This window comes from Pseudopipra pipra, chromosome 16 (genome assembly GCF_036250125.1).
Source record: "Pseudopipra pipra isolate bDixPip1 chromosome 16, bDixPip1.hap1, whole genome shotgun sequence".
NCBI classification, from domain to species: Eukaryota; Metazoa; Chordata; class Aves; order Passeriformes; family Pipridae; genus Pseudopipra; species Pseudopipra pipra.
Window position 1 is genome coordinate 7,281,119 of NC_087564.1, and position 15,575 is coordinate 7,296,693.

General features: G+C 42.7%; 1 protein-coding gene across 2 annotated transcripts in view; it reads right to left on the reverse strand.

The window, feature by feature from the left end:
* SHISA9 (shisa family member 9) overlaps positions 1-14,708 on the reverse strand; it is a 172,641-nt gene extending 157,933 nt beyond the window's left edge. The window contains exons 1-3 of one of the 2 annotated variants that reach the window (XM_064672845.1): positions 14,625-14,708; positions 13,047-13,652; positions 5,821-5,948 (exon numbers count right to left, since the gene is read on the reverse strand). In XM_064672845.1, coding sequence (XP_064528915.1) covers positions 5,821-5,948; positions 13,047-13,570 — 652 coding nt within the window. In that variant the 5' untranslated portion in view covers positions 13,571-13,652; positions 14,625-14,708. Of the gene's footprint in view, positions 1-5,820; positions 5,949-13,046; positions 13,687-14,624 lie in introns of those variants that run through there. The other variant, XM_064672844.1, reaches the window with a different exon arrangement.
* Between the last annotated feature and the right edge of the window lie 867 nt (positions 14,709-15,575).

The following is a 15,575-nucleotide window of genomic DNA, read 5'->3' on the forward strand; positions in this document are numbered from 1 at the left end:
CATGCAGAACTGATTAAACATTGCTGTCTTACAGTGACTAAGTTGCAAGAGGAATTCATTTATATGGGAAATTTGGATTCCAGCAAGGAAGCTCTGGATATCTGGAATGTGTCGCTTTTGCTGTAGTTCTATTAACAAAAATTCTATCACTAATATGATAATGCTTTGAAATTCTACTTGTAGCATGATTTTAGTTAGAAATTAACTTAAAGGTGTTTTAAAAGTGGTCTCAAGATAGTTGTGACAAAGCAGTTTGCAGCTTCTAATCTCAAACAGAAATTGTATTTTAAAAAACCAGTATTTATTCTGACATTGCTGATGACAGTAGTCTGGGCTTTTTCTTGGGCGATTAGTTTGTAAAATGCATAATTTAAATGTGAACTTATTCCTCCTTGTGGTGAATGCCAATCAGAATGCCATAAGTAGCTCTCTCTAAGCCTGTGTTTAGTTCAGGTATTTAGCCTAAATTATCGGATTTTTTTTTTTAATAGTGTTAAGGTGCCTCCTTTATAGATCACAGAAACCCCAGTAAAGTGAGGTTTGCACACTGAGACTAAGGCTTTAAATGTAAGCAAGTTCCCAATAGTTTCTGACTACAGTCCCTGCCCTCTGTCATAGCACAGTCACTTCTTGGGAACTAAGGACGTCCTCAGTTAAGTTGGACATTTTATTCTCCCTCATCCTTCACTGTCTTGGAGCACTCCATCAGCAGCACTTCTTCACTCCTTCTGTCATTCTGCTAAAACTATCTTTTTCTTGGCTGAAAACTTATTAGTGTTGTCCATCTTTCCACTCGTAAAACACGACTGGAGCCCTGTCTGTACAGCTCAACTCCTCCATCTCTGTTTTGTTCTTCTGAGTGAGCAGACAAACAGCCAATTAAAGTTTATGAAGAAAACAGTGCAATTCCTCTGGGCTAGACCCATGCATATAGCCCAGAAAAAAAGCATTTGTGCTGTAGCCAAACAACCTAGATTCCAGCCAGGCCAAACACAGCTATTTGCTCAGTCCTTTGGATTTTGCAGCCCCGTGTCCGAAGGGTTGGGGTGAAGTTTCAAGGCCCCCGTCACCAGAAGCACTTTGTGCCTTCATGTTCTCAACCACCTCAGTCTCATGCAATTAATTGCCGAACAGTTACTGTGTAAGCAAGTTAGTTAGCATGTTTGATACACTTCAAGAGCTTTGCTGGAGTTTTTCAATAAGCCTCTACACTTATTTCCACTGAGCGAAGTAGGAAGGACATTTAGGCAACACAATACAGTGAATCATCTCGTGTAAGCATGTTTAGGTATGTTAATCATAAAAGTAATTAGTTTGCCAAAGACAACCATTAAAAAAAGCATATTCACTAGGGAGTGAAAGAGACCACAAAACATTCTTGCAAATTCTGTTTTCACAGTGTGAAATTAGTGACAGTTCCTCTCACTGGAAAACACAGCCTGAGCTTCTACTTACAGAAATGGGGGAAAGCACAGGAATGTGCAATACAGAATGCTTATTCTAATATACAAGAACTTCAAAAAATACCCTCCTATTTAAATGCCTACTGTCTCAACACAGGAATAAAGAAAAAACCAAAGTTAACTTATCATAAGGCACCAGTTACAGAAATGTCTTGGCTTTGTTTTCAGCATTAGCATTTGTTGTGAGTCTGTATCCAGGACAACTGACAATCAAACGCAGCAGCAAGCACATTGCTGCATTTTTTTAAAAAAAAGTCATTTTAATCACATGGGCTGCATATCTTTGGCCAATATTAAAACTCACCATTTGACACAATGCAACACTTCCTTCTTCAAATGGTGAGTTAAAATCCACTTCTTTTTTTTAAGTTAAATTCAAAATAAAGGAATAATTCATACATGTCAAACTAAGTAAAGCTAGCATTTTTCATCTTAAAACCTCCTTAATCTATAATTGGCTTCCCTTTAAAGTCACCTTTATCTTGGGAGCCTGCCTAAATTGTTTAAATTCACTAGTGCAAGGCTAGTTATTGGGAAAGAGTAACAGAGCTTTTACTGATCATTAGGAAAAGTGCCTGTGGATTGCACTAACTTCAGTATTTTTTCTCTGTGCTATCAGAGATCATGAATCAGAAATAATAGCAGTAATCACGTTTCAGAAATGAAGCTGAAGCTACAAAGCCTTCTAACTCCCACTACAGCAGTCTTGTAATCCCAACAAGTTAAATAAATCCCTTACTTCTAAGACAATAAGTAGAAAAGGAGAAAAAAAATAAAACAAGAAGACAAGAACACTTTGAATGCTGCTGCTTTCTTAAGATTCATGAAAGTCAGAGATGAACACAACAACTCAAATTCAGCAGAAAGATTTGGGTTTGGTTTTATGTTTTTAACATAACTTTTAAATGTCCCCCTTTTTTTCCATTTTATTTTATTTAACATCTCCTGTTAGAAGACTTGAATGCTTGTTTACAAAGCACCAGTCCATTCTGACATGTATAAATGAAGGGAAATAACAGAAAAGTAATCCTAAGGAAAGAACAATACTGGAAGAAAATTATGACAACCGACAACCACTGAGAAAAAAACAGTTTTTACTAAAAATCATCTGGATTAACATGGGCAAAGAAAAAAACCTGTGTTTTCCCACAACCTCCAATATGTCTGTTCTCTTCTGGGATCAGAAGAGAAGGGACAAGGAACTGAGTAAACTGCAAGATGCTGAAAAGAGATCTTTCGGATTCCACTGGCCTGAGGGTTTTGGCAAATAGCTGTGCTAACTGCAGGCAGCACAGGAAATTTTGTCCTCTGGTAACAAACAGTCCAGAAACAGAAACACACTCATTTTCAGTGTCAGAGATCATGTTTAGTTTGTCATTTTGACAAAAGAGCTTCCCTTCATAAAACACTTTCAGAATGGGTTGGCAACATCAGCAAAATATTTTCAAGGGGACAGAAAGAGCAAATGAACATTCAAACTAGAACATTTTTAATAATGTTTGGCCTTCAGTGGTTTGTCTTCAGTATTCTGAAAGACACAAATGGAAGGGGTACACAATGCCTAAGAAATTCCTCCTGCCCTCTTCATGTCTATGGCTGGTAAAAAGTACACCAGCCTCAAATATTGAGATGGAAAGTAGATAGAAAGTGATAACTTGGACAACTTTGAAAATACATATTAAAGTTTATGATACAATAATTCGATACAATTTCATTTTCTCTGTATAAGAAAAGATCTGGAATAGAATTTCTATGAAAGCTGTAATTCACTCTGGTTTATTTGCTTGTAAAAATACCCCAGAAAAGTGTGTAACTTTTCCAGCACTGGTAGTAAGTAATGCTTCACTGCCAAAGTTTCTGCCAGCAATATCCACTCTTGCAGTGTTTCAGAACTCCACTATAAAATACCAATTTGCTAAAATACTGGCTTAGAAAATTTGTCCTAATCATTTGTCTTTATAAAGATTTTTCCTGCACCATAAATGCACATGCTTTCAACAGACCTCAATCATCTGTGATGTTCTGGCAAATTCTAGTCGGTCATTTAGGCATGTTTTACATGAGTTTATGAGAATAAAATGGCAACAAATATAGAACAATGATCCACTTGCTCTGAAGTAAATGTATGCAATATTGGTTATAGAATGCCTTGAGTAATTTCACCACTTGAAGGTTTGCACTGAACAATCTAAAATTATTGACTTCATGCATAAAGTTGATTAAAGAGTGAAGCAGTTGCTTCATAGCTGCTGGCTGCTGAGGGTTCCCTCTGCAGCAGCAATGCCTGAGTTGCCTGTGAAGCAGTCTTGGGACTGCCCTCTCCATTGCCCAATGGATTAAAAGAGCTCCAAAGCAGCAGCAGGGCCTCTTTGATGTAAACTGCAGTGGTGCAAGAGCTGTTTTACACAGAATTCTTCCCTCTGTGCCAGAGGGCCATATTCTGAGACAGAGCTGTATGGGTGGCTGGGATCATCACAAACCAACATCCTATTAAATGTATCTTCTTTTCTTCCTTGATGCAGTAACTATGTGGCTCTGAGTTGCATTTTTATGCAAGAGTTCATAGAAGCAAGGCTTAAATCTGAATTCAAATCCAAGAAACAATGAGTTTAAAGGCCTGCTGTGTTATGTCATATATTGTAGTACACAAAGAGTTTTAAGCAAAATATCTCAGTGTGATCAGTACAAAAATCTAGATACAATCAATGCAGTAAGGACCTCTTTACTTTCTGGCTCCTTCATTAACTGGGATTCTGAATAAACATTTCACACATGAGAAAAAACAAAGATTGGACCCAAACTTCGTTACCATTTGGTACCATTCTTGAAAAAATGGCCATAGGAGGCTCAGCCATCAGCAAAGAGCTTATACACAGAGCAAAGAGAGATATAGTGTTTATTCCCATCCTCCTTGAAGGTTCCAAAGTCAACCACCTCACTCCAGGGGGTTGAGCAGGTCTGACAGAGCAGCAGTTTCTGCTTTGTAGGGTTAGGGGTGTGCGGCTGCGGTGTGTGCACACCCTGCCCTCTCTGCAGGGCAGCTCTGCACCCGCCCAGCTGGGAGCACTGTGCTGGGGAGCAGGGCAGGCAGAGGAGGTGTCACACCCCGCTGCAGGGGGTACCTTTAGTAGAGTCACAGCTTGAATTCTCTCCTATTACTCTGTAACGGGTTACATAAGGAATCCCCCTCAGCCTCTCCCACAAAACAGGTACCAGGACTGCATCCAGCACGTGCATCTGCACTTTCTCCTGTTGTTTTTACACCCTTCCACAGAAAAAAAAGCACTAAAATCTCACATTATCTGCACAATGTAGTCCAAATAAAACTTCAAATATAAGCCGATTTTCTGCTTTCTGTATACAAGTGCAAATGCTTTTTAAATGTTTCAAAATCCAAACACCAAGGCAATAAAAGTAAACTTGCAGCAAAATGCACATCTACATTGATCTACAGCACAGAACAAAGCCATCCACTGCCTAACAATCTAAACCTTCCTGAACTTGAATTTGTAAATATATCTATAATTTGTAAGCATGTATATACATAAATGTATATATATTTAAGATATGGTTGAATATAAGATACATAAATATTTATCCAAATTAAAATTTCAGTGGCATTGTTCATCACAAGACTAACATGTATCTGAGCATGAGAAAGATCTCTGCTGTTGTCTAATACAGACTGAGAAATAAGTTGCCTAGGACTTCAGAACCACTTGAAATGTCACCATATTTCCTCTGAAGCTCCAAGATGCACCTTTTTCTTGCCTTCAATAACATAAACATGTAATAGCAGACACAGAATTAAAATATTATTTAAAACATAAAATAATGATCTTATTTTCATCTTTCCCTTAAGAAAGTGAAAACTACATACAATCTGATGCTATCCAGGAAAGTATTTAATTATTTTCCTAGTGGTTATGATGAAACAGCCTAATGGACTCACTTCCTTATTGGATATTACAGCCCTATGAAACATGTTAAATTTGGCTGTAACCTTAACAGTTTGTATTTTAGTACAACAAAACACAGAATAAGGCAAAGATTGGTAAGCTGAGCAAAAACACCAGGTAGAAGGAGACAAAGGTACAAAATCAATATTAGTCAAACAAGACAACTAGATAAAATTAAATAGAATAACTAATTTTCCTCTTCAAAATTTCTTTCTCTCATTTTTGTACTCTTTGCTCTAGGAAATTCTAAATATTTCTAATTGTGAGTTAAAGAATATTTCTGCTTTGCAAGAACCAATGTACTCTTGATCCTCATTTGACATCCACCAATATTTTTTTCATAATGCTCCTTTTAGTGCCAGCATTCCAGATATTGACAAAGTTATAATTCAACTTACGTAAGTTATTTGGAGGAGGTCTTGTCTCCATGTTTTCATAGTGTTGCACATGTACTACAATGTTTAGATCTCTTTCCATATGATCTGTTGTACAAGGACCTTGAGGTCGCATAACATCAGCAAGAGCCCTGAAAACCAAACAAAAGCAGAATGAACCTGCAAAATCTGTAAGACATCACCAATATGTTCCAAGCTCTTTTTTAGTTCGAGAGGAAGTTGATCATAATGTCTGCTAGAGAAAACAGCTCCCCTCACAACAAATTCAGGGAAGCAGATTCATTGTGAGACTTCACACCTAAGGCTCTTTTTAGGTTGTCTCAGACAGTGTGCTAGAAGTGAAACACAGAACCACAGTAAGTTCTTAAGCTGTCTTTGCTTTGGAGGAACATAATTTAAGCTTGTTGAGACTTAAAGAGTTCTGCCATTGCATGTGCTCAGTAACATTGCCACCTTGGTCAAGCTGAGCAGCTCAGCACCCAGCCCACATCTGTACCTTTCACAAACTAGTTATCTTCATACTAGGTTACTAACAGGGCCTGTCGGAGTAAATTCTCACACAGACATTTGCACAGAGCACCACACAACGCAGTGGTCTTCACAATTTTCATACAAAATTGTCACTGAAGTTGAAAAGTCATGTGATTTTCCTATAGGCAGGGATTTAAGCTTTTCTCATACAGAAGGGGAGATTAGAAATGTCTTTTCTAACTTCTGTGGGTATCTTAGTCATTAAGATGGAGCAAAGCTTGCACAGAACACTCCTTGCTCCTTTGAAGCCAGTTCAGAAACAGGATGAAAGCTTTATGCTGGCAAAGAGAGAGCAAGCAAAAGGATTCCTAAGTTAAGCCAGGCCCTGATGCTGGTTGTGGACTCAGTCTGCAGAGCTCCAGGCAGTGTCTGACAGACTCATCCCGCTCTGGTGTATTTTCTGAGGACCTGTTTCACTGCCTAGTGTCCTGCCCAGTGTAAATCCATTCTTAGGCACACAGATAAGCACTGGATGAGCCCTGGATGAGCCCTGCAGATCCAGAGTCACTAAGTTCTAAGCTCTGTAACCCTCAGCATGGTAACATCTAACTCCATCTGTGGCTGTGTGCTGGTTTGCCACTGCCCTGTGCAGGAGCAGCATTAGCCCTGAGCTGTGTGCCCAGGAAACCATTGGCCAACCCGCAGAACCTGCTGCCCGAGGCAAAGGAAAGTTATAGTGTGTGTTACCAGTGTCTTCAGGGTTCAATGCAAGCCTTTTCTATTCAGGTCAATGCATCATGGACCATTATTTACCTCCTTTGTGTTTTACTAGCTTTAATTTTTAGACCTCTTGAGCTATTTTTTTAAGGGCATGGACGCATTTTCTGGGCACTATGCCCAGTTTAGTTTAATTTTCTGCAAAATTATATACAGTGTCCCAGATACTGCATCAAGAAATACTAGCTTAAAAACTAAGAAATAAATAAAAATAAGCACATTCACTGTTGAAAGCCATGGTAAATGCCAGCTAGCTCCTCCACTGTACTTCTGTGACATGATGATTTCTTGATCAAGTAGCACTGTACTTTTAAATATTAAGAAGTAGCTTCATTTAATTTATAGAAAGGAATCCTGAGCTGGATCTTGCTTTCTGATTGCAGGAATAGCTCTGGTACACAGCTGAGCAATACTGATGTTTCATTGTGTTTATGGCTAGCATTATGTTATTAAAATATTAGTTACAGTTGTGATCAACATGTTACAGAATACTCTGTTGATACTGTAAAAGGTCAGAAGACAGTAACCAAATGATTAATGGTATCAGAGTAATGCTCCCATTTGAAGCAGTGCTTATCCAGCAGAAATAGCAGAGCTGGCCTACATAGCAGAATAATAAAAATTCAACAGAAGAAATCTCACAAAGACATGTATAAAATGATGCAGAAAGAAAGCATTATATTGCAATACAGTTTAAAATAAGTAGGAACCAAAACCATTAAATATCTCATCAATTTATGCAAATATGTCTCTATACAGAGGAAATTATTGACATCAATATTACTTTTAGTTGCAGAGGCAGCTGGACATATTTCTGGGAAGGGAAGAAAAGTAAATAAAAGTTACAAACTCCAATATAGAAGTTAAAACTTTGTGGGAGTGGGTTTTCAGAAATGCTTTCCTCATTGCCCCTTGATCTGACAGTAAATGTTGTTCTCTGTAGACTTTAAATAACACCCTGTGTGATGGCAGATTAACTACTGCCTGTCCACAGAAATGCTACATTTGCTACCATTTCAGGGTGGCTTTTTTCATATGGGTTCTAAGGAATTAGTTGTCCAATTCCTTCTTCAATATTAAGAAAAGAGGAACTACTCACCACCAAGTTCTATTTTTAACAACACAGCACCCATGTTTATAGTGTGTTAGCCAGGGCAGAATAGCTCATAAAATGAAGAGCTTGTCCTTGTTCTCCACTGATCTCAGGGAGAGTTCAAAATGTGTACCAGCTTGTATCACTGAAGTACAAAGGAAATGCTGTACCTGCATTTTGTTCTTTTAGGGATTTGCCCATATAATGAAATGGATAAAGGGAGGCTTGTGCTCCAGATATTTGAATAGATGTTTGCTTTGAAAAATTCAACACAGGCCAACAGACTGTTATAATACCCTCATGCATTTGTCTCACCTAAGTAGAGTCATTTAGATTTTGATCATTATCTGAAGAACGTGTTAGAGTGGGTCCCATTGAAAAGTTATATGTACATAGAGGGGCTTTATCCACACCTCTGCTATACTGAATGATTTTTTTTTTAAGGAAATGCAAAATGCAAGATAACCTTCTAAATCAGGGAGCAAAATCATTAGGTCCTGTGTGCTGATACTGATTGCAATATTAGGGAAGTGGAGCAATGTTGCCTACACAGGAGTTCATGAACTATCCAAGTATCACAAAACTTCAGCAATTCCCTTGCCATAAGATTTTCCTTTTTGGACACATAACAATGGTTTGGGGTGTTATAAAGCATGTGGAGCCAGGCATTTCCCTTATGAGTACAAGCTTGAAGAAGCTAAAACAGGTGATTTCATGAAAGGTCACTTGTCATATTGTGCCTCCAAAACTGGGTCAAAATCCATAAGGGAAATAATTTCACACATAGGATTCAGGATTTTGACAAGTCAGGCTATTTTTGGCCCCAGGTACACACCTTTTGAATGATCAACAAAAGACCACTCGTGAGCTCAGCACATTGTGAAGGCAGAAAGAAGAGCTGAGATGGTTCACAATATTTGGAAGGCTGCTCACACACTGTCAGAGGCACTGCTTCAGAAAACAGGGGTATAGCATAGAGCATGATTGTAAATATTGTCCTTTCAGTTCTTGGCTTGTTTGCACATTCTCCACAAGGATTAGGGAAGAAGACAAAGTTGCAGTTTTATTTACAGAAAAAATCTCCTCCATGAAACAGAAGTAAAGGGTCTTCTATTCATTTTTGAGAGAGGATTCTTCCACTTTAACTGGTGGAGCCTGGAAGCCCACTGACGTTGTCTTAAGCAGCAGGAACGTGCTGCCCTCGTATGCCTAACAGGGCTTCTAGATCTGCTTCAGCTGGCAGATCAGTTCTGGGTCCTTTCATGCACAACACTGCCACACTCATTCCCTTGGCCATATCTGCCTGCACACACCATCTGATTGCCTTACTCTCCTAGAAAACAGGAGGGAAAAGGAACAGTTCCTCTGTTTGGATACCACTGTTACTGCTTAGTTGTTGGACACTGTAGCTGAAGGGAATATTTATCTCCTTCTAATGTCAAGTAACAAATTTAAAAATGAGGGGAATGATATAAACAAAACATTATGGTACGATGTCTAAAAGGAAATACACAGTGCAGAGTTAATGCTGCAGAACTCCTCTCTCCATTTCCCTCTTCCAGATTTACAGTTCCATGCCAACACTCAGGGTGTTCGACTGAAAAGCACCGATCTGAGGAGAAGGAAATGTCAACAGTGCCACACCTGGCCTTTTTTCTCAAAACAAAAGGAAGTAACAAAGGTCTCTTTAAAAAAGGACAAATCTTGACTCTTTTTTTCCTAAACAGACTTGTCCAGTAGAGATTTTTTTCCCTATGGATTGTTTTCACTAAATAGTTGCATTCCTCCAATGCTTTTTCCATTGTCAAATATTTCAGGAAAACTCAGTGACATTAATGGACTGTTCTTGGTTTGTTTTGGTACAGTAGTAAAAAAATTTAGTGAAAGGCAGGTGTATAGAAACTATGTTCAGCAAGACTGTGAAGTTTCCTTTACTAACATTGTACCACTCTTACACACACCAGTGTCTTACTTCAACAGCACATCTACTGACTGGAGGATGAAATAATGCAAGGAATTAATAAGTGTGGCACAGTTTTGCTTCCTATTTATAAGTCAGTGTTCTTATTCCCACATGTGAGGTCTCTCTTCATATTTTTAAATACTTTTAGTAAATTAAAAATGGAAATATATAACTTACACCAGTAATATTCTTTTGTTCACTTTTCTTAAAAAAATCAACACCCCCAAAAAAATCCGTTTCCATTATGCATTGTCTTTTTTTATAAGCAGAACCATCCCTTTGATAGGTGAATTTGTTCACAGAAATGAAGAGGATTCAAGTGTTTCGTGTTGCCATTGGCTAGGGAAGGGAAAGGAGACAATCTTAGCTAAGGAAACAGATGACAAATCAGCATCTGTGTGTTTCTTGCTGCCAGCCAAAATGGAGTAACACTTGGTACTTTTACTTTGGCCTACCTGACACTCTTGATGCATTATACTTCTGCTTATTAATAAGGTTCAGCACAGAAAAAAAAACCATATGTGTTATTTTTGGGGTTTTTTTTGATATTGCAGTGATGAATGTTATAAAAGAAGGTGAATATGAATATAGGGTGGATATTATATTGATTGTTGGTACTGTTAAATATTTGAACAGGTGAATTATTTCTTAAGCATTGCAGCTTTTTTTTCAGGACATTAATAGTGTAAAATGAGCTAGAATTAAATGTTTTAGTTAAACACACATTTGAGGACTAAGAGGTTACTTCAACTCTTCACTCAATGATTATATTTGTAGATTGCCAAAGGGATTTAAGAACTTAATTCCTTTTCAAATTAATGGTAAACCCACCCCACAGCTGTAATAGGAGTGTGAGAACTTTTAAAAAAAAAAGCCTATAGCACTGCTTTTTCAGAACATGACTAGCTATTATGTGTGCTGAGTGGGTGACTGTTTTTCCATGTGATCATGACTTTCCAAGTTTCTATATAATCCTGACTTGAACATTTTCATGGCAAGAGAAGTACGAGATCGCAGATACTGTTAAGTAATCAGGGTAACAGAGGACCTTTTCTAAGAACCACTCCAAGAAACCTGATCTTCAGTGTACATGACTGAAGGACATCAGGATGACTTGAATGATTTTCCAATCCCCCGTAATTCTATTTCCAGAAACTAAAACAGAATATCCTTTCAGAATATTTCACACCTGTACTTTAGGTAGCAAATATTTCTACTCATAGAAACAGGACCTATTTAAACCATAAGAAGCAGGGATGGGTACAACTTCACTCTGTCCTGGTTTTTGTGACTCTTACAAGCCCTGCTTTTTTGTCTGCACGAAGACACTACAGAGAGAGGCTGAAGCAAGGGAGAGCTTTTGCCAAAAGATCTCTGTAGTTTAAGAGTAGTACTTAAAAAATAAATTGGGACCTTTGTATTCTTTTTCTCAATTTAGTTGTGGAGAATATTCTAAATGTCTAAGGGTTTATCATACCTTGCTCAACAAAAAACAGCTTTGCAGAAGTGTCACTGACACACGGTGTTGACTAAAATTTCTGCAGTGTGCTTTTTTCCTCGGTAGTAAAAACGTATCCATATCAGCCAGTTTATAAATAGCAATTAATAGCTCGTGAACTGGTGGTGCATTTGCAGGAGTATTTATGTGACTTTCTCTGTTCATTTCAAGACAAGCAGTGAATCAAAAAGTCACGCAGAAACTTCAGTAAAAAAATAAGGCTCCAGGTGTTGAGTTGATCTCTTGGACTGTCTTTCAAAGATGACTCTTCATCTAAGCCTTAAAGATTGTGAGCTACACCAAGAGTAGTCAGGGCAAGAGGAAGCTTTCTATCACACTGCACGTCCAGTAGAAGGTATCCTTTCATTGCATTTCATCACTAAAGTTGCCCAATATGCTGGGATCTATTTAGACTCTTTAATGGAGCTGTTTGCCTTTTTTAATGCCTTTCTCCCATCTGCTTTACTTTCATGTGCCTGGGATTAGCATAAAGAATCAGACAGGCTGCAAACTTGACAAATGTGTTATGCCTTGATTTTGAACTGCTGTGACAATCTGGGTTTGGAATATGTTGTTAAAGCCATTGGGCTCTGTCCCGAGTTGCCCACCTGCTTATCCACCACTAGGCAGCCAGGATCTGGAGTAGATGGTACACAGCATGTCTAACTCTAGGAGGGGGAGGTTCTCTTTGATATAATCCAGCCATTACACCGTGGATACAGAGTTATAACACACGCACACATGGATGAGACAAGACTTTCATATTCTATTATTTACCTCTCAACAGTAACTGAAAAAATGGTAAGAAATTCTACAATAGCTTTTCCTTTTTGTGTCTTCCTCTTCCCTTCCACCCTGACTCATTTTCACAGCTTAGAAATTTTACAAATAGCTCACACACTTGCAAGGGCTGGGGGAGTAGGGAAGGTCCTGCCAAAAAACATTTTGCAGCTGGAGAGGGAGGGTGAGATGGCATTTGTTTACATCCTTCTGTTGAGAAGTAAAAACATTTTCCAAGCTTTGAAACAGTTGGAAGAGGGAACCCATCAGCCTTTCTATAATTCAGTGTTGCTGGTTTCAGAATTTTTTTTTTGGTTTTCTATTCACGCACAGTATATCCGGGAACACTTGCTGGATCTTGTTGGGGAGAGGGTCAGGCACTGCAGATAAAAATGCACTACTGTCTGTGCAGACTCCACAATTATTCCTAGTCTTCCTCAAATGCACATACTTTGATAACCTGGGCTGGGGGAACCACAGGAGCTCTGCTCAGCAAAGTTGGTCTCTGTCGGTCGCCTTGCAGGGGAATGCAGCTGCCTGGCAGGAGCTGTTTGTCTCCCAGGAACACACGGGCTCCTCTCTCCTCTCTAGGGGTTGGCCAGGAGGTAGGGGGGAAGGGGACTCTGCTGCCTGGGACTCAGCCTTACCTGGACATGTGCTCCCGCTGGGGTCTGTGTGCCTTCTCCAGCCCTAGTTTGGTGAAGATCCCCACCAGCACCATGACTGCTACAACCCCACAGATGATGTAGACAATGAGGTTGGTTTTATCCCTGGTAGGGTCATGCAGAGGGTCGTCTATGCGGGAAGGAGGCTTCCCAGTGTTCATCCACAATGGTGTCTCATAGTTCGTGCAGGTGCTTTGATCCAGCCTTGTCTTCTTGAACTTGCAGCAAAACCTGAAGCCACAAGTGCCACAGCAGAAGATGAACTCCCCCGAGCTGCAGTTAAAGGGGGGGTCCCACTGCCCCATCACGTCAAAGTAGCCCCTGCAGAAGTCTGGGGTGGGAGGTGGCTCGGAGGGGTCCAGCTGTTCCCCGAGGCTGGAGTGGTTTCCTCCCGAGAGCACCACAAAGCTCCCCAGCTGCTGGCCAGCTTTCTCCTGAGCCCGACACACCAGCGTGAGAAGGTCCGCCACCAAGTAGCCGAAGAGCAGCCGAATAAAGCCTTCCATTCTGCCTCCCAGCCCCGGCTCAGCGATGCTGCTGCCGCCGCCGCCGCCGCTCGAGCTGCTGGATGCTGCGCTGCGCCAGGAGCTGAACATAAAGGGGCTCCGTCAGGGGCCGGGCGGCCGCTCAGCCCGCGCTCGCCTCCAGCACCACGGACAGCCCCGGACGGGCCGGGCAGGGTCCGCCGCCCCCGCGCAGGGTCCGCAGCCCGTCCCCGCTGCGCTCCCGGGGAGCGACCGCGCGGCACTTGTGGAGCGGAGCGCGCGTGAGAGGGAGCGCGGGAGGAGGAGGAGAAGGAGGAGGAGGAGGAGGAGGAGGAGGAGGACCGAGGGGTGGAGGTGGCGGCGGCGTGCGGGGCACCGCGCCGGGCTGGCGAGAGGGGCGTGGAGGGGCCGCCAGCGGGAGGGTTGAGGCGAGGGCGCTGCAGGGGCGGGGAGATGGCGAGAGGGCGAGCGAGGAGCCTCCCCGCGCTGCCTGGAGCACCCACCGCCCGCTCCCCCGCGCAGCCTGGCGCGGTCCCTCGCACAACTCCCTCAGAGAGCCGCCGAGCCCCGCACGGGGCCGGGCTGCCGGGGCAGGGCGCGGGGGGCTGGACGGGCTCGCCGCGGCATCCAGCCGACGGGAAGGAAAGGGAGATGCGCCGGGAGGGAGAGCGCGGTGCAGCCCGGCGAGCCCAGCCCGCTGCGCGCCCGCCCGTCCTCCTGCCGGGCTCCTCTCCCTCCTTCCTTCCTTGCCTCCCTCTCTCCCAGCCCCGCTGTGGGGCTTTCCCCCCGCCGCAGAGCCGACCCCCGCCTCGGCCCCGCTCCCCGCCATCCCTTACATAAGACACTTCCCGCTCCCCACAGGTGCGTCTCCCACAGCGCGGGAGCGCCTCCTCGTCCCGTCCCTCCTCCCGCCCCGCGCTCGGGGGGTCAGGGCAGCCCGGGCAGGGCGGGGTGGGTTCCTCGGGCGAGCCCGGGGCGGCTCCGCGGGAGGAGAGCGGCGCGTCCCTCTCCCGATGAGTAGAGCGCTCCTTCCCCCGGTAACTCCTCTCCGAGCGGTCCCCGGAGATCCACTCACCTGCGAGGCAAAGGCAGGTGCTGCGGGCGGAGCGGCGTCCATGGGGCCGCACCTCCGCTACGCCCGGGCGGGAGCGGGCGCTGCCCTCGCCCCGGCGCGCCCAGCACAGGTACGGCGGTGCTCGCACTCCCTGCAGCCGCGCGGGGCTTTGTCTGCTAAACATGAGCTGCCCCTGCACATCATTTATTTAAAAATCTCTCTATAATGTCAGTCGGCTGGCTCCGGAGGACACAGCAAAGCTGCGGGTTGTTTGTGAGACACGGAATTGGAATAACTTCCCCCAAACAGAGAACTGACTCTGGGAAAGACTTTTTAGTGATTCACTCTCCATCCCTGTTATTTAACTCTGTCATCTCTGCCTTTTGGTTTGGCAGTAACCTGTGCAAGTAGCAATAATATTATCCTGAATACTATGCTGCCACCAAATGTAGGAAATAAGCCCCTTATGGCGTGATTTAACAGTGTGGGCTGGTGCTGGAAGCAGCTTCCCTTCTCCTCGGGGCACGTCTGTGGCTGCCTTGCTGCGGCCTTGCGGGCTGTTGTGGTCCCTGGGGAAGGGGCTGGTGTGCTGGGGCTCTGCAGGGCCAGCCCGCCCTCCCTCTCCCACTGTATCGCTGGCGCTCTTCAGGAACTTCGGCCAAGTCCGTGTGGAGTTGTTAGGCGGTAAATAAACTGAAAGGTGAGGCAGAGGACAAAGCAGACGTTTGGAATCGGAGAGGGCTGTAGTTAGCTAATTGCGATCCTTTGCCTTCTCTTAAAAATAGACTCTAAGTACAGTGATGATTCCACTGAACAGTTTGACAGTAAGCCTTGCATCTTTGTCCAGGAGGTAGGTTAGAAAGCCCCTTTATTTCTTAGCAGAGAAAAACAATCAGCCCCAGCCAAAACCAGCCTTTTGGGCTTTTAATATTTAATTCTTAAAACCTCCACCTCATCAACATCCCCTTTCAA